This window comes from Musca autumnalis, unplaced genomic scaffold (genome assembly GCF_047663935.1).
Source record: "Musca autumnalis isolate F117 unplaced genomic scaffold, ASM4766393v1 scaffold_2, whole genome shotgun sequence".
NCBI classification, from domain to species: Eukaryota; Metazoa; Arthropoda; class Insecta; order Diptera; family Muscidae; genus Musca; species Musca autumnalis.
In genome coordinates this window covers 236,052,178-236,076,831 of record NW_027411755.1, presented here as the reverse complement: position 1 = coordinate 236,076,831, position 24,654 = coordinate 236,052,178, and the positions used below count along the sequence as shown (strand labels likewise).

General features: G+C 35.5%; 1 protein-coding gene across 2 annotated transcripts in view; it reads right to left on the bottom strand.

Annotated features, from left to right (window-relative positions):
- The window catches only part of LOC141395364 (ATP-binding cassette sub-family G member 4), a 131,751-nt gene that overhangs the window by 42,112 nt on the left and 64,985 nt on the right, over positions 1-24,654 (bottom strand). For both annotated transcript variants that reach the window (XM_073971054.1, XM_073971053.1), the window contains exon 4: positions 20,376-20,717. In XM_073971054.1, coding sequence (XP_073827155.1) covers positions 20,376-20,717 — 342 coding nt within the window. The remainder of the gene's footprint in view (positions 1-20,375; positions 20,718-24,654) is intronic.

The window sequence follows — 24,654 nt, the reverse complement described above, 5'->3', positions numbered from 1 at the left end:
TTAGTTCGTACTATAATTACTGCTTCGGATACCTCCCACAGAAAATTTAAAAAATGGTTATGTTCTGCTTAGAGATCAGCATTATAATAAGGCCTCGTGTCACTTTCAAATCTACAAAATCCCAACAATTAACTACTGAAATGTCCTTCTAATGTGGATTTAACAAAGTATTTGAAGTGGCACGTGGGGGTTTAAGTTGTCATAAATTATTACCGGAAAGAGTTAAACTCACATTAATACATACAATTTCAATATAGATTGGATGACTGTGCATTGCTAACAATGTGCAAAGTGGTTATTTATTAACTTAAAAATAAATGCTTCAATTAGTCGGTGGTGTTAAAAACGAAATGACACTTAGTTAACAGAGAATAATTTAACATTTAAATCGCGAATTTTTATAAGTCTGTAAAACAAACATGACTAAACGACTAACTGCTCAAATGAATAATTTGCTTTCTTGTGACCTGATGAATTGCCCTATCATTTTCAAAAGATTGCTCAATTTTTTTCTATGTTTTTAGAAATTAAAAGCTATTATCTAATTAATGACGTTGGAGATAATTTATTCAGAAACGTGAATATGTCGGATATGGCTCTGTTCGTTCTAATAGTCTGCGAACTTGTATCGCAAAGTTTTTTCCAACCTAAGTTAATTTATTTTGGATTGAGAGAATTTTTATGTAACACGTTTTTTTTTCATTAGAATTGTTTACTTTTTTATTCGAAAAAAAGTAACATCTGGTTTGGGAGGTTTTAGCACAGTTAAGCAGAATTTAGTTAGTGATGTGGGTAAATTTGTAAAAAAAAAGTTTCTCTCTTAGTTATTTAGATCATTCGTTTTTCTTTTTGCTTGAATCCGATTTCTTCATCGGCTATGTCCTTTAGGGTGGGGGTCTTCCCATGATTTGGGGTTTGGCGGGATGCTTTCTCTCATCAGGTTGGCTACCCCGTTTCTTTTAGATATATCCTTCAGTTGTTCTCAATCCAATCGTTTGGTTTTGTTTCCAGTTACTATTCCGTAGTTCATTTTTAGTATTAGCACAATTTTTGCCACCAAATATTGATCCTCGAATCACCATGTCAAAACTTTGGCAGAGTTCTATCAACATTTCTCCATTCTCGTTTTTTATGCCCATTCCGTGTTTGCTCATTATATGAGATAGGCCTATGTTGTCGCTACCGATTTTGCGTTAAAATCACCCATCAGGAGGATCATGCGGATGAGCAGTATCGTTTTTCAGAGTGGGTTCAGGATCTTCCGTTGTACTATTTGTAGGCATTTTCTTATTTTTGTAAAAATCTTACTGTTACAATGTTCTGAAATTAGTTTCCTATCTTTTAGAGATTACTTTATTTCGATATTATGAAGCCTACGTCATATTCGCCCTTCTATTTCTTGCCACTATGCAAGATCTGATTTCCATTTGCTGATGTTGTTTTATCTTTCTCGCTAACTCCCAATATGACTAGATTAAATTTATGGAATTGAGCCTCCAGTTGAGCCAATCCCGAAATTTCTCGAAGGGTTCTAACGTTCCATTGTCCAATTCTTATCATTTTTCCTGGTACAAATGTCGTCAACGGGTTGTGGGGATGGTATAATAAGCAGGTGATTGCCTTCTGTATCCTATGATGACACTGGCTCTGCCAGCCTTTCTGTGTATGCATGTTTATAAAGCGAAATGTTTGTTCTAAGTCAGGCATCCGCTTGTTCCCGTTTTAAGTGAATACCACTTTGTTCATCTCCAGTTGTTACAATCTTTCAAATCACAAGTTTTGGGTAACTTTACAACGATGCTTTTCTTCCACGTTGGAGACTGTCTTTCTTTCTCCCATGCTGCAGTTATGGCTTCGTAAGCTTCCGCTGATAAACAATCTTCTCCTGCTGCTTTGCTAAATTTTAGTTTGTTCTATTGGTTATTTTGTTTCGTTCAAGATGGAAGGGTTACACTGCATATTCAACGTATTTTTTATTGAACTCCTTATGGAGAAGTGAGTGTGTTTTCTTCTTCTTTATTTGTTTATTCGATTTTCGAATATTAGCGATCATACAATTACATAGTTTCTATTTCCATTAAATGTTATTTATGATTTGACTAAAGAGTTCTTCTCTATTTCGTGATGTGTTGATAAGGTGGTCTGCGTTATGATATCCGGTCCATTGCTATATGTTCTTGAGCCAAGTTGTTTCTTTTCTACCTCTGGAATTTCTACCTTCTATATTTGCTAGGAGAATTAATTGAAGTTGTTTATATTTGGGACAGCTTTGTTGTTGCTTGCTATTGTGGCCGTTCATTTTTGTCATTCATCAAGCAACCACAAAATATTTTGTGGTTGCTGGAAGGTTGGACAGTTATCGATAATTGCAAAAAATCGTCATTCAAAACTGACAATGTGTACCGTACTTAATGTGTCCCAGGCAAGCGCTCGTTTGCTTTTTGATATGCGTTGTTAGTTCTCGGGTGCGGTTCATTCTTCTGAGAACCTCTTCGTTCGATATGTGAGCTGCCCAGGGTATTTTTAGTATTCTTCAAATATTTTCGATTGTTTGAGTGGAGTATTCCCCCATTGGCTCAACTTCATTTATTACTCTCTATTACAGAGAGTAATGTTTTTCAAAACGAACTGACAGTGTTGCAAAATGTTACTGATCGCTACCAATATCATGATTTCATCCCGGCGAAGGGAATTATCAATTGGCTTCTCAGTTTTTGAAATGATGCCTTTTTAGCGAAAAACCGAACTCTTTAAGTGTCTAGTATTCTCATATGAATGAGAATCACACTCACTTTTCGGCTTTTCCAAAGAAACACCAAAATCAAAATATTTTGCAACATGTCAGCACGTATCAACTAAGAATTCTTCGAATTCAACAATAAACAAAACAAACAAAAAACAGCCGAGGCACGGGCGAATTGGAGCTTTGTTAAAAACAAAAAAAACAAAATTCCAATAAACAACCTCACAGGCAACTGTGTTGGTGTTCTTTTCAACTCACAGAATTCGAAGAATTCTTAGTTGATACGTGCTGACATGTTGCAAAATATTTTGATTTTGGTGTTTCTTTGGAAAAGCCGAAAAGTGAGTGTGATTCTCATTCATATGAGAATACTAGACACTTAAAGAGTTCGGTTTTTCGCTAAAAAGGCATCATTTCAAAAACTGAGAAGCCAATTGATAATTCCCTTCGCCGGGATGAAATCATGATATAGGTAGCGATCAGTAACATTTTGCAACACTGTCAGTTCGTTTTGAAAAACATTACTCTCTGTAATAGAGAGTAATAAATGAAGTTGAGCCAATGGGGGAATACTCCACTCAAACAATCGAAAATGAGATTGAACTTCAACAATAAACAAAACAAACAAAAAACAGCCGAGGCACGGGCGAATTGGAGCTTTGTTAAAAACAAAAAAAAAACAAAATTCCAATAAACAACCTCACAGGCAACTGTGTTGGTGTTCTTTTCAACTCACAGAATTCGAAGAATTCTTAGTTGATACGTGCTGACATGTTGCAAAATATTTTGATTTTGGTGTTTCTTTGGAAAAGCCGAAAAGTGAGTGTGATTCTCATTCATATGAGAATACTAGACACTTAAAGAGTTCGGTTTTTCGCTAAAAAGGCATCATTTCAAAAACTGAGAAGCCAATTGATAATTCCCTTCGCCGGGATGAAATCATGATATTGGTAGCGATCAGTAACATTTTGCAACACTGTCAGTTCGTTTTGAAAAACATTACTCTCTGTAATAGAGAGTAATAAATGAAGTTGAGCCAATGGGGGAATACTCCACTCAAACAATCGAAAATGAGATTGAACTTCAACAATAAACAAAACAAACATTCTTCAAATATAATTTTTAATGAATCTTGTCTTTGTTTCAATGTTTATGTTATGGCTTGTTAACACTTTTTTATATTTGGAAAACGCGTCCTTTGCAATCTCTATTCTGCATTTAATTTATTTGCTGTTGTCCCATTCCTCATTAATTAGAACGCCTAGGTATTTGAAACATTTTACTCTTTCAATAGTAGAGTTATGTATTTTTAAAGATGTGTCCGTGTGCGAATTCTTTCTACTAATCACCATAAACTTAGTCTTTTGGATATTAATTTTTAGCCCATATTTTTCGCTGTATTCAGTGAGTCTGTTCATAAGACTTTGTAGTCCGGACATAGTATCAGCCAGAATAGTGGTGTCGTCGGCATATCGGATGTTGTTCATATATTTATTTCTGATTTTTATACCTTCTTGAATATTTAAAAATGCTTCTTGAAATATTTTTTCAGAGTATATATTAAATAGTGGTGGAGATAAGACACATCATTGTCGAACTCCTTTGGATATCATTATTTCTTCTGTTGTATCTCCGTTGACATCAATTTGGGCAGTTTGATGGCAGTATAAACTTTTTATGCATCTTATTTCTTTGTATTCTATTCCAATAGACTTGATTATATCGATCAGCTTATCGTGTTGTACCGTGTTAATCGTTTTTTCGTAGTCGATGAAGCATATGAATACGTCCTTCTGAACTTCCCGACATTTTTGTATAAGAACTTGTATACAAAACAAAGCTTCTCGTGTGCCTTTTCCTTCCTTAAATCCGAATTGTGTATTGTGTGTTTTGTAAACGGCAGTATATAAAGCATCGCGAAATAGAGTTTACAAGTTTACTCAATTTATTGTTAGCAACCCATATTGTATCAGAAACCTGGGAGTTTTGAAGCCAGTGATGCCAGCAGAGGCTAATTGTACAAACCGATGTCTCTATTCAGTTAACATCAGCATCGGTTGATTTGTGGTTATCCACAGATCAGTATTTTTTATTCGGTTTGATCAGAATTTGCGACATATTAGGTCTGTCTGGTTACTTTCCCAACAGGAATTGTCCAGGAAGAACTTTCTCAGAGAGGAAGGAGTTTTTATTCTCTTTTGCAAGAAAAATATAAGAAGTAAACCGACACCTTCCCTGCAAAAACTTGCAAGCAATCAGCTGATTTGCCAAAACACACCAATATGGCGGATATTAAAGGATCAAAAATGTTGAATTTTATTAAAAATAAAAATGACCAAAAAATCATTGTCCATTTTGCAACTTTATTTTCAATTGCTCAAACATAAATCACGAAATAATTAAGCTGAAAACACATCCAACGTTTTAGTAAAGTTTTGTGTGGGCGTTGAGAAAAAACAACAACAACGGGGTGAAGCCGACACCAAAGTCCAGCGTTGATCTGTTTGCCGGCATATATTTCAAATGAATTTGAATTTTTTGGCATCATGCCCAACAGTGTAAAAACGACACAAAACATTACCCAAACGTTGGATGTAGCTTCGTTCCCGTAATTTTTAATAGTAAAACCGTTGAAGGGAGAACTGCAAAAAATTTGTTCTCACACACAAGTTTTTTTAAATAGTTCGGGAACGAAAAAATGGAAATTAAGTCAGAAAACTGGAAAAAATGTCAAAGTCGGCGTATCAGCCAATCAGACGCCGGCAACCATTTACTATTTTTTTACTCGCCCAAATTGTCGTGTAAAAAGGTTTTATATATATATTTTTGTTTAAAGAGAAGTGACCATTTTACAACTTTTTTGTGTACGGGAACGCTTTTTCGGGTAAAATGAGTAAAAGTGGTAAAAATTGTAAAAACTTTTTAGTTCTTAAACAAAGCTAAGTCCCAATTTACATTAGGCGAGTTTACTTGCGGCAATTGTCAGTTTGATGGAGAGAGAGGTGAGGTATATGGTAACCCTTTGCCTCTCAACACCCTCTCTCACCCACAAACTGACAATTGCCGCATGTAAACTCGCCTAATGTAAATTGGGACTTACATAAAAACAGATGGCTCAACTCTACTATCTTCTATGCGTTCTGTCAGTCTGTGGCAAATTAGTGCACTCGTAGAGTAGCTACGTACCGTTCTTATACATACTCGTATTTGCGTTGCTACAGCAAACTGAAGTTTTCAAGTCAATCGACAACAATAAATGGGCCGAAAACCTTAAAATAATGTAAACAATATCCACAAAAAATTTATGCATATTTGTTTATATTGTTTACAAGATTTTAACGTTATTAACCTTTGCGGGAATTATAGAAGATTTTGTTTGGAAATTTTTCCAAAATATGTTCGCAATAAATACATTGGAAAATTTTCAAAATAAAATCTTCTATAATCCCTTCAAAGGTTAAAATTGTTGTTTTCAAAACAAAACATACAAATTATAAATAATCACCGTATAGTGTTAATTAAGTATTCCATTAATGATTGATTTATTCAATAAAGTGTTACGAGACAAAAGCTCAATTTTAATAAGGTGATTATTTGTAGACATGGAAAAACATGTAAAGCCATTGATGAAAACGTCGTCATTTACTAATTGTTTATAGTTAATAATAAAATACAGTGAAAATGGAAACTTTTGAAGGGAAATGGGATACAATCTTCTAAGTGAACTAATTTGTTGCAATTTTATATTTGTTAGGGGGAGGTTCCTTCGATGTTATTGTTTGAAAACTTTGTAATTTCAAACAATTATATTTATAATTTTTTAATCTGATAAATGGTTGACTTTTAAACAACTAATTATTTATTCCATCTAATAGTTAATAATAAAATACAGTGTAAGTGCAAACTTTTAAATGGAAATGGGATACAATCTCCTAGGTGGTATAATTTGTAGTGATATTTGTTAGGGGGAGGTTCCTTCCAAGTCATTGTTTGAAAACTTAGTAATTTCAAACAATTATATTTATAATTTTTTAATGTGATAAATGGTTGACTTTTAAACACCATTTATATTGAAAAGGTTAATAAAAAAAAGAATTATCTATGTAATTGCTCTAAGTGATAAATAAAAAATTATTTATGTAATTCACATTAAGTGTTTTGTAATAACATTGTCTACTAATACGTCTGTCTGCCAGATCGTTTATAAGTCACAAAGGTTTAATTAGTTACAACTTCAATTATTTCAATTGAAAATTTATCAATTTAATAGTTCGTTTAATGTTTCGTTTCTATTTTATACACTTTATCCCATTTTGCTGATATTTTTGAACCACTGTGTATTGGATTTTTCTCAATAATAAATAATTTTTAACACGCCAAAGTGTGGTTAAGGGAAATTTCGCCCCATCATTCCACAAGCGACCCAAAACCAAAATGTCTCGCCTGTGTTTACATGCAAACGTTAAATTGGTATGTACGTCAATGTGACAATTATTTCCGTTTTTGTTTGTATTGAAAATTGATTTTCTATTTAAATTATACTTTAGCTGCGAACAATTGTTTACATTGCTCATGCAAAATTACCAACCAACCCATTACAATTACAATGAAAGTGAAAAAATGCAGTGGGGTGTTTCACAGAAAAAGCTATAATTCCAACACGATAGCTGTCATAATAAAACATTTACACGAAATGTTGGGCGTGAATTCGAGACAGAAAAAAACGGAACGATGTTTAGGGTCCACTACATTCATTCATTAAAATAAAACGAGCTGGTCACGAACATTTCTCTTATTCTAATGACATAATATTTACAAGTGTTGATAGATATTCAAAGATGAATGAAGTGTAAAATAATATGGATTTGCTTTGAATTGTATGAATTTTGTCCGAAAGTGTATTATACCCTACACAGACGGCAGCGTTATTTGCATTAAGATGTGTATTTAATATTAGCCTGACAGATGACAGTTTCTGTATTTACGAAACAGCTGATTGCAGTTTTGTTGTTGTTTGCACTGTATTTTTTGTTTTCCTTGTGGCTCTGAGCATGAATATACTCTCATTAAGAATGTGGATAATGCACGAATTAATTTGAATTAAGGCAGATAATGCAAATTAACGCTGCCGTCTGTCTAGGGTATAACATATTCTCTGTTCCAAAACCTGAAAGAAGCTACAATTTTTACTACGTTAAAAAATTTTTCCCTTATGATATCGGGTAAAAATTAGTAGATTCTCGCTGTTCTAGAACAGATCAATCATTTATGTCCAGTTTTTTTGGCTGGTGGTTGTGTTTTTGGATGTGTTTCAATGTTCGATACGACATGATGATCAAATTTAAAGGAAACCCTCTTAACATCAACATTATTCAAGTATACGCTCCCACATGAGCTTGAAAAATTCTATGATGAAATCAATGAATTGCGAAAAATGACGAAATAACTATAATTTAAGGTGACTTCAACCCCAAAATAGGAAGCGAAGAGGTATAGGCCAGAACAGAATCAATTGTGACTTGCTTTGCTTGCTTCCCTAAATGTCAAATTATAAAGTAATGCCAGAGCCTCTTTGCAAATCCGCCTGCGTTCTCCTTTAGGAAGCTTTGGCATTCCTTTATAATTTGACATTTGCGAAGCAAGCAAAGCAAGCGACGTTTGATTCTGTTTCTACCTTAAGCACTGTTACAGGAAGGTTTGGTCTCAGCGAAAGAAATTACAGGGTCGACAGATTAATTCAGTTCTGCCAAAAATATGGAATTACTATCACCAACACATTATTCCAATTACATCCCAGAAGGTTTAAACGTGGAAATCGCAGCAGGATAACAGAAATAATAAAGTGCGTAATCAAATAGACTATATTATGATAAATAAAATACAATAGGATCTGCGTAATGAAATGCTCGCCGTGTCCGGGTGCAGATGTGCCATCGGATGATAAGCTTCTATGCAGTACATTGATATAAAACCAATTGAAAAAAGAAGAAACGACCCTGAATTACTAACTTAGCTGGCCCATTACAGAACATTTGTTCCATAGACCGAACTAAGAAAAGATCTCCAGTTCTCTCTGTTTCGTGCTTCGCTTTTTGGAATACTGCGCCTTGTCATCTCTTCATCCACTTGTTTGCGCCATCTATTCTTTTGCCTGCCAGTTCTGCGTGCACCGCCATGTGGCTCGAATTTATACGCCTTTTTAGCGGGTTCATCATCGCTCATTTTTATTATATGGCCTAGCCAACGCAATCGCTGCATCTCAATACGTTTAACTATATTAATGTCGTTGTATAGCAGAACAGCTCGTGGTTCATTCGACGTCGATATTCACCGTCAACGCAGATCGGTCCGTAGATCTTTCGAAGAATTTTTCTCTCAAACACGCCAAGAACTGCCTTATCTGCTTGCGCAAGTACCCAGGCTTCGGAACCATACATCAGCACGGGTAGTATCAGTGTTTTGTAAAGCGTTATTTTGGTTTGACGAGTTGTGGCTTTGTTTTTGAAGTGCTTACTTAAGCCAAAGTAGCATCTGTTGGCCAATACAGTGCTTCTTTTTATTTCACAACTGATGTCGTTTGTTGTGCCGAGGTATACGAAGTCTTTTGCTGCCTCAAAATTATAGGAACCAACTTCAACAGTTGGTCCGATCTCAATGGACGCATTGCGCGTCGACACCATCAACTTGGTCTTCTCGCCGTTTACCGCCTGATCCACTTTGGCAGATTCTCCTACGACCTTCATAAAGGTATCGGTTACTTATTTTACTGATCTTCCCACGATGTCTATATCATCAGCATAAGCAAGTAACATATGGCTATTGGTGTAGATTGTGCCACTTCAGTTGACGTTTGCCTCTCGTATAATCTTTTCTAGCAGGATGTTAAAAAGATCACACGAAAGTCTGTCTCTTTGCCTGAAAGCTCTTTTGGTACAAAACTCTTCGGAGAGGTTCTTTCCTATGTTAACTGAAGATCTTGTGTCAGTTAAGAGTCATTTTACAAAGCCGGGGCTGTCCAAGGCTGCTTTATAATCGACAAAAAGGTGGTAGGTGTCGATCTGCATCTCTTAGGTCTTCTCTAGGATTTGCCGCAGGGTAAATATCTGGTCAATGGTGGATTTGCCAGGTCTAAAGCCGCATTTGTATGGTCCAATTATTTCGTTGACCATGGGCTTTAGTCGTTCGCACAATATCCCTGACACTATCTTGTAGGCAATAGGGAGAAGAGCATAAAGTCTTATCTCCTTTCTTATTGACGGGACACTGGATGCTCATGTTCCAATCGTCGGGTACGCGTTCGACCCTGAATTAATTATAAAAAAACTCAATGATCGAATGATTAAAAACAAAGCGAAGGATAGCTTAAATAAGTAACTTGAAAGTATCGACGTGAACAATAAGAAAATCTTTGGTATAATGTGAAGGGCAAGATAACAGAAAACTCTCTTGGAGACAGTACTAGAAAAAATAATGAAACATATATGACTGAAGAAATTTTAGAGCATTGAGCAGAACGAAGTAAATTTAATACCGGAAATACTGGAAAATCAACAAGGAAATTCGAACAGCAACCTGTTTACCACAAAAACTCTTTTAAATAGAAAATGCCAAGAAATTGCACATCTACAAAGAATGCACGGTGATTTTAATCTTCATAAAAAAATTGAAAGCGGCCGGAATTTATAGAAAATCTATCCCAACAAAGCTGAACGCATTACATCATCGAAGACAAGAATGAAAAGTATAGGTGACAGAATACATCCTTGTCTTACCCCTGTTTTAACCTTAAAAGGATCAGATAATTTACCATTATGAAGAACTTGGCATCTGAAGTATACAAGGCCTTGATTAAATTGAGAATTTTAGATGGTATGTTACGTCATTCCAGAATATTCCATAGAGAGATTCGGTTAAGACTATCAAAAGCTTTCATGAAGTCTGTGAAAGCCAAGTATACTGGTGTGCGAAACTCATAGCGCTGCTCCAATACTATTCTTACAGTGTTAATAAGGTCAATACAGGAACGATTCTCTCTGAATCCAAACTGATTCTCTCTGAGTGTATTCAGGTATTCGGGTTAGAATTATGCGGTAATGTAATTCCCCTGTAGTTATTTTTGGTATTGTTATCAGGATACCTTCATTCCAAGAGGAAGGAACTACTTCTTCTTTCCAAATTTTTTAAATATACGGGAGCCATAACGTTGCTGATTGTTCTGCATCACAAAGAAGCATTTCCGCAGAGATATTATCATTGCCTGGGGCCTTGTTATTTTTCAGGTTTTTTATTGCCATTTGTACCTCCTGTTTAGTTGGCGAGTTATCCACAATTACAGTAAATGTCATATCGCAGTTAGCAACGAAATACGTCTCTATTGGCGTTGTTAGTCCAATGGGATTATTAAGTGTTGACTTGAAATGTTCCATCCACCTTAATTAATAACTGTTCATCCGTCGCAATAAGTAGGGTTACATTTTCGCTCATGATAGGTTTTTTGGTGTCGCCTCTTCTAGCAGCTAGTTCAGCTTGGTTTGCTTGTTCATCAATCCATTGTCGTTTGTCTCTTCTTGCAGACTTTTTTATACTCATTGACAGATTTTGATAGTGCACGTAGGTCTGTAGCATCTCCATTTTCATTTGAGATTCTAATATTTAGAGCATTACGCTGTTCAATCAATTCCCACGTATTATTACTAATCCAAACTTTTCTCTTATGGCTTTTGAAATCTATTGTTTGTTTGGCGGTCTCATTATAGATGTTTGTGATATTTGTGTTGATATCATAGAATTTTATTATTCTATTGTTTGTTCCTAATTGGTGTATGTATGCGTTTTCATCAAGCGAACGATTAAGAGCCGGTGAACGATTCTGATCCGAACGATTGAAATGGATAGTGAACTATGAACTTGATTACTGTACTAGTTCAATAAAAAGAGCTGAACTATTGAACTAGATCTTTGAAATGAACTAGATTGTACAACTCTAATAAGCTGCCTCGCCTGCTTGCTTCTGACAAAATAATAAAAAAGAAAAGGGAAACGTAGTTCAAAATGTGCTCGGCCTTCTTAATTCTTTTATTTTTATTAAGGCCTGGGTACGTTAGCTGCATCGCCTGCTTGTCTTGCTTTTCAGCTTCATTTCTGACATAATAAAAATAAAAGAATAAGGAAGACCGAGTAAATTTCGAACTGGGTTGCCCTTTCTTCCTTATTCATTTTTTTATGTCAGAAATGAAGAGGGAAACCAAGGCAATCAAGCGAGGCTACCTATGATAAGCCAACTTATGTTCCGGTTTTGAAGAACTGAGAGTTCTGCATCCTCGTACATCGCCTTTATTACTCGGATTATTTTCTGGCGTACTCCCATTTTGCTTAATGCTTATGGTGGTTATAAATTGTTCTATTATGGCGCGTATGTTGGTCTAGCTTCTATTTGGTCTGAAACCAGCTGTTTCATCAGAGTGTTTTCTACTTGGCTTTGAATTCTTTGCCGTATTATGACTGCAAGTATCTTGTTGATAAACCTTGATCTAGTTTCGGAAGTAATACACGTCTTTCCTTGTTGAATGCGTTATATGCACTGATTTATTTAATCTAAAAATATTCTTAAGAATTAAATAGTAAATATGACTTGACCTAACTTAGACTAATGTGTAGAAGAAAACGCATCTGTCATACTATCTTATACCCTAGACAGACGGCAGCGTTAATTTGCATTAAGATGTGTTTTTAATTTTAGCCTGACAGACTACAGTTTCTGCATTTACGAAATGCTGTTTTGTTGTTGTTTGCACTGTATTTTTTGTTTTCCTTGTGTCTCAGAGAATGAATATGCTCTATCCCTCATATGAATATGGGCTCTCTTCTACGGTATTGCCATATTGAAATGCCTAAAAGTCCTTTAAATTCATGGTCTGTTCCTTTACATTTGAAAATGGTAAAGGCTGAAGTAGTAACATTTGTAAACTGCTCCCATATGAATTGTATTGTGCCTGAAGTAAAGGAACGCTTTTCGAGTAAAAAATGGTAAAAATTTAAGATTCTTGCACGTAAAGGAACAGTGCTTCAGTTTGATTTTGTGCATTAAGAATGTGGATAATGCACGAATTAATTTGAGTTAAGGCAGTTAATAATATTATGGAGAAGTCATAAAACATTTTGTTATCTCACATGTGGCAATCGGAATTCTAATCTCATTTTATTCTAACGATCTTCTACGATAAGGCAGTCTGCTTACCTCATGTTTATCTTTCTCAAGTGGACTGTATTAAAAATAGATCCCGGCTTAACTAAAATATTTCTTTCCTCTACACACGCAACCCTCACCAAGGCATTCACTATCTTTATTGTAAAATTACCCCTGTTCCTACGTTAACACTTGTATATGGTGTTGAGCAGGATTATTCCTCTCCAGTTGTTACAGTCTTACAAGTCGCCATTCTTTCTTCCATGTTTGGGAAGTCTTTCTTCTTCACAAGCTGATATGATGTGGTTACAGGGTATATTCAATGAATTTTCTCTTGGACTTGTATTGTACATTTCGTTATTTTCTATGGTGTTTCTGACGTTACTAATTTCTTCGACACGTTCTCTGCATCTTTGTATTTGTTCACCATTGTTCGTTAGTAGTCTATCATTACGATTTTTTACAGCTTGGTTCCTGGAAACACCTACGATTTGAGAGACTATATATTGCCGGTGTAGCTTTCTCATATTGTTCTGGTTTGCTGCTTCTTGCAGCTTTCTTCTTCTTGCAGCTTTCTGCAAGAAGCAGTTGATGATGCAGCTCTCTTGTGATATTGTTGTTGTTCAACTGTACCTTAAGTTCACTTCTTTGAGAAATTAGCTTCTCTGTTTTTGAACTGCGCCCAATGCATCTTCCCCAACTTGTGATATGTTGATATAATTTCATGTGTGGTGTTGGTTTGTTGGTAACTCTTTGCGTATTTCCGTGGCTAGGGTGTTTCTGGTTTTGTTGTTTTTGTTTCCACCAAGAAGTAACTGTTACTTTTATGAAGGTCGAAGGAGAATCTGCAAAAGTGGGGCTGGCGGTAAACGGCGAGAAGACCAAGTTGATGGTGTCGACGCACAATGCGTCCATTGAGCTCGGACCGACTATGGAAGTTGGTTTCTACAATATTGAGGTAGTAAAAGACTTCGTCTACCTCGGCACCTCCGTAAACACAACAAACGCCATCAGTTGTGAAATAAAAAGGAGAATTGTATTGGCTAACAGATGCTACTTTGGTTTAGGTAAGCAGTTTAAAAACAAAGCCACATCTCGTCAAACAAAAATAACGCTCTACAAAACACTGATATGGCTCCGAAGCCTGGGTACTTCCGCAAGCAGACATGGCAGTGCTTGGTGTGTTTGAGAGAAAAATTCTTCGAACGATCTACGGACCAATCTGCGTTGACGGTGAATATCGACGTCGCATGAACCACGAGCTGTATCTGCTATACAACGACATCAATATTGTTAAACGTATCGAAATGCAGCGATTGCGTTGGCTAGGCCATATCATAAGAATGAGCGATGATGAACCCGCTAAAAATGCGTATAAACACGGAACGCTTGGCGGTGCATGCAGAATTGGCAGGCCAAGGAATAGATGGCGCAAACAAGTGGATGATGAGATGAAAAGGCGCGGTATTCCAGAGTGCGAAGCAACAAATAGAGAGAATTGGAGATCTTTTCTTAGTTCAGCCTATGGAACAAATGTTCTGTAATGGGCCAGCTAAGTAAGTTGTTTCCACCTTATGTGTCTGTTGTTTCTTTTTTTGTCATTTCAATTTGAGATTGATTTGGTCTATGATGAGCTCGTGGTCACTGCCAATGTCGTCGCCTCTTTTATTCCTGACGTCTGACAGAGAGCTCCTTCATGTTCTTCTCACGCATATATGATCTATCTCGTTGCGAGTATTGCCGCTCCGTGATGTCCATAATGTGTATTTATGAATCTCCTTGTGCGGGAAGATGGAGCCACCAATGACTATATGAAATATTTGACACAGTTCTATGAGACGCTCTCCGTTATTGTTTTTAACTCCAACAACTGGGTCAAACAACTAACTTATTATACCCTCCCCACGTAGTGGCGTAAGATATAGAAACTCACTATAGTATTTTTGCGAACATTGAAAGAAACAAGATTCCCAAAGTCAAACAACATAGTCATTGTAATAGCTACTTTTTTCTCAAGTAATCATCATAAGAAGTAACACTGGTTGAACAAATTATACCAAAGAATTATTTTTTAAAAATATAGCTCTTGTTTTTATTAAAAAAAAAAGCAAATAAACAAAAATATTTTTTTGTCATGAACAAAAATTCCAGTATTTTTTTAAGGTAATTATTTAGCATTATGACGATTTTGTTGACATTTTCGAGTCATTCCCTCCCATTTATATGCGCGTGTTATAATTAGCAATAAACAAAGATATAAATTTGTATAAATGAGCTTTTAATTAGTTAAATTGGGTAATCATAGGCAAGTAGCAACAGTTAAATAAGGACTACCTTTTTCCAAACATAAATAGATTGATGAGTAAATTTGTATTGATAAACAATTTTCCAAATCTGCAAGTATAGGAATTTATGCTGATTTCGATATTTCGACACTTCGTTGTTTAAACAATTTCTAGATTAAGAGAGCACGAGGGAAAGATATCATTTAGAGATACCATTTAATGATATCGCAAAACCAGGAATACATGGAAGTAGAAGACGTGGCCGTACTGATGGATGTTGGAGTGTTAAACACGACATGGATCTCGAACGAAGACTATAAAATAATCTTGTCAAAGCCCCGGAGTTAATCAAAGCATTTTATGACTTAAATTTAATGAACGCTGAAATATTTATTAACATTTCACTTAATGTACTTAGTTAAGTCAAAAGTTCCGACCAAGGTGTAGTAGCCAGTTAACGTCACAATTAATTGCAATTAGCAAAGGCGTGTGACTGCAAAAGTAATTAAACTTGTAACATGTGGTTCTCTTTGGGAGTGGTTGAATATTCCCATGGAATTTTGGGAATTCAAAATTTAATTGACTTCTAATTAACACTGATTGCGAAACGCATTGAATTGGAATCGGGTTGAAGGAAGGTACTTGTTATACCATTGGGCATTCTGCTTGTATTTGACAACAATCCTTTTGGCTGACCAGGCCTTGTCTTATATGCTAAAACACGACTATTGAAAAAATCATCTTCCACAAGTTTTTTTTTTTCAGGGCGCGCGTGATTACCCTTTGCCTCTAAAAATAATTTATGACTTTCAGCACCCGTTTTCTTCAAATAAAAAAATATTTTTTCGGTACAAAGTTCGACATATTTAAAGCGCTAACTTATACTTAGAACTATAGATCGTGACCTAAATTAGTGGAAAAATATTTACAATTAATATCTTAATACAAAATTTTGAATGGACAAACTAAAACAATAAAATATTTAATAATTCACGATTACAACTCACGACTAAATATTAGATGAAAGCATTTAATGCCGGTAATATATAATTGATCTTATCTAACAAGAATTTATAATTTAAGCAATCAAAGAACAATACAATACAGCACATGATTTATTACTGTCGATTATTATTAATTCCGGTTCACAACATTTAACTCCGATTAAACTTTAGAACAACTCTTACATAAAAATGGCAACAATTTAAAAACCTACCCTTTAATGGTAATATACCAATTAACCCTGTGGGTTTGGATTTCAAATGTCAATTCCATAGCGCTAACGTCAAATAAATCCTCTCGAAGTGGGTTAACCCGGCAAAAAACTCTAGTGTAACCGTGCTATAATATATTCTTAAACAAAACGCAGCTACTGGTTAGCTGATCTATGTACTTAACCAACCTACTAACAGCAGATCAATATAATACGTAACCTAATAGTACACGTTTAGACTATGGTGGATTTAGCAAATTAAGTCAGTTTAAGTTGCCATTTTCATACAATATAGCTTCGTTCCAGTACTTTTTAATGGTAAAATGTTCAAAAGAGAAAACTGTCAAAAATGAGTTCAACGCACACATTTTTCCAAAATGTACGGGAACGGAAATATGGCAGAAACGTCGAAAAATCTGGAACAAATGTCAAAGTCGGCGTGTCAGCGAATCGGAAGCCGGCAAACATGTTGCACATTTTTGCTCGCTCAAATTTGTCGTGTAAAAAGTTTCTAAAGAGAAAGCCATTCAGCGCCATTTTTGTTCAAAGAGAAGTGAACATTTTTCTACATTTTTGGTGTACGGGAACGCATTTCGGGGAAAAATGTTCAAAATGTGTTAAATGTGTAAAAACTTTTTAGTTCTGGAACGAAGCTTATATGTCAAATAAATCGAGATAATGTTCTTAAACATGTTATAAGTGTATAGTCTAACAGGCGTTTAGTACATCTACCTTCTATTTTCTAGATAAAAACTGCGATTAAAAACCTTGAAAATAAATGAAATATTAAAATACTCAATGATACACGAACATATTTATCCCCTTATCAGCGAAGTTTGGTCCTTAGTTGTTATTCCGTCAGATTGGATAAAGGGCCTAATCATTACTATTTCGAAAAACGCGATTTCAGTGAATGTCGAAACAATAGGTATATAACATTATCATCCTGTATCGTATCGCACCAGCAATAGAACCCAGCTTTAGAAAGGAACAGGTCGAATTCAGGAGGAATAGATCGTGTTTAGATCATATCAACACTCTAAGAATTATAGTGGAGCAGTCGAATGAATGGAACAACCATCTGTACCTAATCTTGCTCGACTTTGAGAGAGCCTTCGAAATGATCGATAGAACACTGAGAAGTGTTAGTGTTTCTTCCAAAATAATACAAATGATATAAATGCCATACGAAAATGCAGTGTGCAAAGTATCATTTAAAAGATTTGAAAGTGTACATCTCACGACAAAAACCGGGGTAAGACAAGGGTGCGTCTACACAATCTAGACTACGCCGACGATATATTTTTCATGTCGCACACACTTAATGGCATTCAGGAGAAAATTGAAAATATGTAGCTAGGCAGTTGGTTTAAAAAGCAACGTAAAAAAGACAAAATTAATGAAAATTGCTAAGTCAAATGACACCCGCGTACAGCTGAATGGCATCGCTTTCGCAGAAATAAATAAATTCACCTACGTGGGAAGCACCATATACAAACAAGGAGGAGCAGATGCGGATGTTGACAACAGAATAAACAAAACTCGCCAGGCATAGCTACACTATCTAGAGTTTGGCAATCTTGTCAAATTTCTATACTTTTCTGGCCTCTACAAATCAGGCAAAATGGATTAGGCATGCACTACTGAAAGAAGACTTTGATATCGCTAAAACGACCTTACAATGGAATCCACAAGGTATACGGAACAGATGGCGCCTTCGAAAGAATCTTATAATTAAACTCTTTCATCTGTTTAAAGTATTTTGATCATGCTGACCACTCATAAAAGGATGACAAATACAGTTTTTGAAACATAAAACAGATCGATCCCTTGCCGAGCATTTCTAAGACAGTCTTACATTCTTACACAAATCTGAAGCAATGTGAGCGTTACTTATAGTTATAATATGGCTGACTTCCGAAACGTCAGTTGCTTTAAGGCCGCTACACATGGAGCTGGCACTTCATCTTCTCTTTTCGATTCTTTTGTTGTTGGACAAATCCTATCTCCTCTGTCATTAGCATAAGTTCTTCTTCCGGGTGCTGCCAACTCTCCAAATCGTCCTCAACCAGACTTGTGTCTTCCAAAATCTGCCGTTCTAGCTCAATTTCTTCCCCAACCATGGCGTCAACATATTTTTCTTCTTTATTTGACTGAAACGAAGCTTCTTCCTTGAGTTTCTCAGCCATATGATCGTTTTCCAAACGCGTATGTTCCAGTTCAACTTCTTTTTCATCTTCATGTTCTATGTCTTCTTCGATTGCTTTGAGAAAATTTTGAAGTGATCTGTCCATCAATAAATTCCCTCCTCAGTGAGGGTTTACCGGGCCACCAAAAAAGTGAAGTGCGTTTTCAACATATCATAGGCTTCTTTCATTGTTTTGTTGTAGACATCCTCCATACGGCTCATTTTGAAACCCAAATCTTCCGCCAACTCGACATCAGTCTCCACTGACAGCAATTGCTTTAACTCCACATACATCTTTTTCAATGATTTTATCCATCCTTCAGCCTCGTATTTGGAACATATTCACATTCATCCATTAAATTGTCCGCTTCACGGAAAATCTTGAAGTTCAGACTCTCTCCCTTTTCTATTTGTTTAAAAATCCATTTTCCAGGCTCCTTGTCGAAATAAGGGAAGTCAAATATTAGTGGACTCACTATTTTTTATCCATCTTTTCTATTAGTGGATCGCAAACAACCGTAATCTTGGGCACGAACTGCTGCTGATGATCTAAATTCTCCTCTATAATGTCCACCCATTCTTCTAGTTGGTTTACATTCCTAAAGGATACTCTTTCAGAAAAATGTGAAAGACGTGGAGATTGGCTTCTTTCATTGTTTCGTTGTAGACATCCTGCACACGGTTCATTTTGAAACCAAAATCTTCCGCCAACTGGACATCAGTTTCCTCTGGGAGCAACTGCTTTAACTCCACATATATCTCTTTCAATGATTTTATCCATCCTCGTATTTGCAACATAGTCCCATCCAACCATTAAATTGTCCGTTTCACGGAAGTTCGGACCTTCTACCTTTTCTATTTGGTTAAAAATCCATTTTCCAGATTCCTTGTGGAAATAAGCGAAGTCTAACCTAAGTGGACTCACAATTATTTTATCCATATTTTCTATTACCTTTTCCGTCATCGGTTTAAAACCTTCAGCCCTAATCTTGGGCAAGGACGACTGCAGATTCTCCAAATTGTTTTCTATTATGTCCACCCATTTCTCTAGTTATACTCTTTCAGATAAATACGAACATGTGCGATTAGCTCCTCTGCCTTTCGAGCAAATCGCCAGGATTGTTCTCTAATCTCCCTCTTCTGGAGCCTGTTATCAAAACCTTCAATATTGAAATCTATGTATATTTTCTGTACTGTCAAAGCTACGACAAACGCTTTACCGACTCAAGCTGTAAACACATCCAAACTTTGGGTATAATTTTGCGTTTGGCATTGACGTCCGAAAATTTCTCTTGTTCTAATTCTCTTTGTGTTGCTCACATCAACGCTCAGGTTTGGGCTTCAAAGTCAACAAATTTTGATTTTGACGCCGGTGCCAAAACTGGCACCGGCATGGTCATTCACTTTTCATTGTTGACATGTTAGACAAACACATTGACTCATTTTTGAAGTTATTTCTTTCTCATTTTATATTAAAAAAGTATATAATAATGTTTGGGGAGGAATTATATTATATTTTTACATTTCTTAATTGTTGAGCGCCGAACATATGTTATTATAAAACATATGGATGACGAAGTTAGAGCAATATCATTAGCTGTGTCTTATTACGTGATAATTTGTAATAATTACAGTTTGACAGTTGTAGAAAGGAAAAGTTGCCGAAAAAATGTTTCAGCAACATTTAGTGAGTAAAAAGACACCCCTATTCTTAATTATTGTTCATAAATAAATTAAAAGTATTACAAAAAACTACTTACGTTGTTGGTTCATCCAAATAAAGAACCGAAGGATTGCTTATCAGTTCCAAAGCAATTGCCAGGCGTTTCTTTTGACCTCCGGATAATTTGCCAGCCTTAACATTGTAACGATGATCCAATCCCAGCATAGATAAAATATGTTTCACCAATTTGACTTTTTCTTGTTTTGAAATGTTGAAACCCAACTTGAGATGAGTGGCCAGCATCATTGTCTCGCCTACAGTTAATTGAGGACGTAATAAATCATCCTGGTGGATGTAGCAGGACAGTTCACGAAATTTTTGTGATGTTGTTGAAACTGGTGTGCCATTGACACGGACATTGCCACTGACGCCAGAACATCTGAAAGTAAACAGAACAAAAAAAAAAGAAAATTATTACATCTGGACCCATTGTTGAGAGGAAAGATGGAGTATCTCAAGTTTTATTTCAAGTTCAAGTTTAGCAAAGAAGTCATTCACCACCAAGCCATCATAGTATAATTTTGTTGTCTGCCTGTCTTCAATGGAAAATTTATTGTCAGAGGTCGAAGAGTGTTTTTCCTGCATTCGCTGAAGATTATTTTTATTGTATTTTTGTTTTGATGTTTCCATTGTTGTTGCGCTCGGTCGGTCATGCACCTCACATTGCAGAAGACAAATTGAATTTGATTCCCAACCTACCTTAATGTATATTTTCTTATCATTTGTTATTGTTTTTTTGGAATGTTCGGAAGTTGCAAAAGCAATTCATTAACTTCGCAATGCCGCGGAATATTCTAGAAAATTTTATTTTTATACATTTTATGGGAAATTTTTGAGTTTGAAGCAATAAGATCATGGCACTCCCTCCTATCAGTGACTGGCCAGCTGCAAATAACAAGTCTGAATCAGAATAACGCAAGCAGCATCCATTGCCTTTGTGGTGACGAGGATAATGATGAGAAACATGAGCTTTAAGTGTTAAGAATTTTGTAGGAATGAAAAATGCATTCCTTTGTTTCTGTCCCAATCAAACAACGTCATTGAAGACTTTGATTATAATTCATTATAATAATTAAATGGCAACAAATATTAAGTTATTCCAATGTGGTATTAAATTGTCACGTGTTTGTTACTGATTAGCAACCGCTTAAGGGTAATGCAAAGATCACACTTGTTGTGGACAGCAACTAATGAATTGATGATACTTTTTGAAAAGGTTATTAATGAGATTTCCGACTTATTTTTCAGTAAAATATTGAAATGTAATGCTATTTAATTGAGCTATCTTGATGCGAAAATAATCAGGGAACATGACAAGATTTTAATAAAAAAAAAACAAAACTAACATCATAAGATCGAATTATAAAATATTATAGTTCAATTTAAAAAAACAAATACAGCAACAAATTTAGAAAGGAAAATTTTAACACAACCCCCCATACCAAATGCGGATATTATTTGAATGTCCGGCACAACTTTCGAAAACGATATCACATTCGAAGGATTGGCAAATGTTTTTCGGGTGTACACAAGCACGTTGTTCTTTTGTTCGTCAAAAGTTCGAAAACGATATCATTTTCGAACATTGGGTGAATGTTTTTTCTTCACAGGAAAAATTGTTTCGAGAAACATTTTTTTACTTTGGATTTTGTTTTGTTTTCAAAAATAATTTATATTGTTTGTAAAAAATTCCCATTTGCTTTTTTCAAATAATTTCGATATAAATGCTACGTATAATATAGACAATAAGTGTTGATAAAGACAACATATGGGTAGGTTGCCAAATACAAGACAACAATGTTTATCAACAGTTACACATCAAATCGCAAACATAACACCCACCATACCATTGCTATCGAAAACGATATCGCTTGCGAATGTTTCTCGATAGTTTTGCGGATATTTTGTTCGAGAACGACACACGAGAATGAATTGAAAACGATTCACTCGTCGCTCAGTTTGTGGCAGGAAATCCTTCGATTTCGAATATCATTAATAATATTATTAGCGAATGATTGACGATAGTTTTTACGATAGTGGCGAAAAACATTTTTGGTGGAGTTTCTTTGATGTTTCTGTGTTGTGCCTTCTTCGTCTTTATTTCTTTGCCCCCCATACCAAATGCGGATATTATTTGAATGTCCGGCACAACTTTCGAAAACGATATCACATTCGAAGGATTGGCAAATGTTTTTCGGGTGTACACAAGCACGTTGTTCTTTTGTTCGTCAAAAGTTCGAAAACGATATCATTTTCGAACATTGGGTGAATGTTTTTTCTTCACAGGAAAAATTGTTTCGAGAAACATTTTTTTACTTTGGATTTTGTTTTGTTTTCAAAAATAATTTATATTGTTTGTAAAAAATTCCCATTTGCTTTTTTCAAATAATTTCGATATAAATGCTACGTATAATATAGACAATAAGTGTTGATAAAGACAACATATGGGTAGGTTGCCAAATACAAGACAACAATGTTTATCAACAGTTACACATCAAATCGCAAACATAACAAAGAAATAAAGACGAAGAAGGCACAACACAGAAACATCAAAGAAACTCCACCAAAAATGTTTTTCGCCACTATCGTAAAAACTATCGTCAATCATTCGCTAATAATATTATTAATGATATTCGAAATCGAAGGATTTCCTGCCACAAACTGAGCGACGAGTGAATCGTTTTCAATTCATTCTCGTGTGTCGTTCTCGAACAAAATATCCGCAAAACTATCGAGAAACATTCGCAAGCGATATCGTTTTCGATAGCAATGGTATGGTGGGAAATCTGGGGTACCGAACGGTAACACTGTAACAAAGTTTATGTGGGTACAACAAAAAGGAGATTGGCTTGAAATGGATTGGATTGCAATCGGTTAAATTTCTCTTTTTGTTCCAGGAAAAAGTCGATAAAAATGCCTGTGTTTGGCGATAATCCTTTATTTTACTCAAATTGAAAACAGTCACTTTTTCGTCGCTTTCAAAACGATTCAGCTATTTCGAAGATAGAAATGCAAAATGTAAGTATGATATTTGAGGACGTTTAATAAAAAAGAAATTAAATCTTTATTTGTTTAGAGGGTAGCATATAAACAAGCAACAGGAAGATATCTTAATACATTTTAAGGGAAAACATCCCAACTTAGCCGCGGGTTTTGCTGAGGGAGACAGAACAGAGGTGGACAACCTGTGCAAACTCTCGCTGACAACCTCTATAGCATTGGACCACCTATTAAATAAACTGTAGCATGAAAAAAGGAACATTAGATACAATAGATTAATTGCAACGTTCTCAACTTAACTTTTTTACAGGCTTGGATTGACAAAACGGAGGTATACATATGTTAGCGGAGAAGGCCCTTACAACCAAATGTACATATCCAACAAATACCCTACACAGACGGCAGCGTTAATTTGCATTAACTGCCTTAATTCAAATTAATTCGTGCACTATCCCCGTTCTTAATGCACAAAATCAAAGGGAATTTAAACTGAATTTAGGTATTTCAATATGGCAATGCTGTAAAAGAGAGCCCATATTCATGTAGGAGAGAGAGCATATTCATACTCTGACACACAATTTACATAGCAAACAACAACAAAACAGTTGTTTATCAGCAATCTGCTGTTTCGTAAATGCAAAAACTGTCGTCTGTCACTGTAAAATTAAATGCCGTTCTTAATGCAAATTAACGCTGCCGTCTGTCTAGTGTAAAAGATAAAGCAATTGCCAGGCTTTGCGACTTGAACAATGTAGTGGGCGGAATTTCAAACAGTGACACCTATGGGTTTCCAAGTGTGGAAACAGAACAAGAATCACTACATCCTCAGATTTTAGTAATATTGAGAAAAGCGGTGGAGGAAATTCCATCAGACTCAGACAATGCAAGAAAAAGTTAACCAAATAATTGTTACCAAAAGTACACAACTTTTCGATAACATGTTGCGCATCATAACTCTCGAAGGGAGTAACCGATTGTGTCCAAACTTTCCACATCGTAATATTTCCTCCATACATAGATTAGCCTAGAATATGGACTATATCGGTCCAATCCTTCAAGTACCACACGTACAAATTTTCAACATTTTTGGCACAAACTCTTCTCAGGTCGGCGTGACATTTTTCGCAGCAGATAGTGCTCGTGGCTCCTTTCACGAAGATACATTTTTTTCGAGGTCACTGCCGACTTCAATTCAAAAGACCGATGAACACTAAAACTCATCAATTGAGTATCCGATTTAGCCCAAAATTTTTTACATAGCAAAATTTCCTCCTAACGTACATCAAGTTCTATGAAGGGTTATATTGAAAAACATC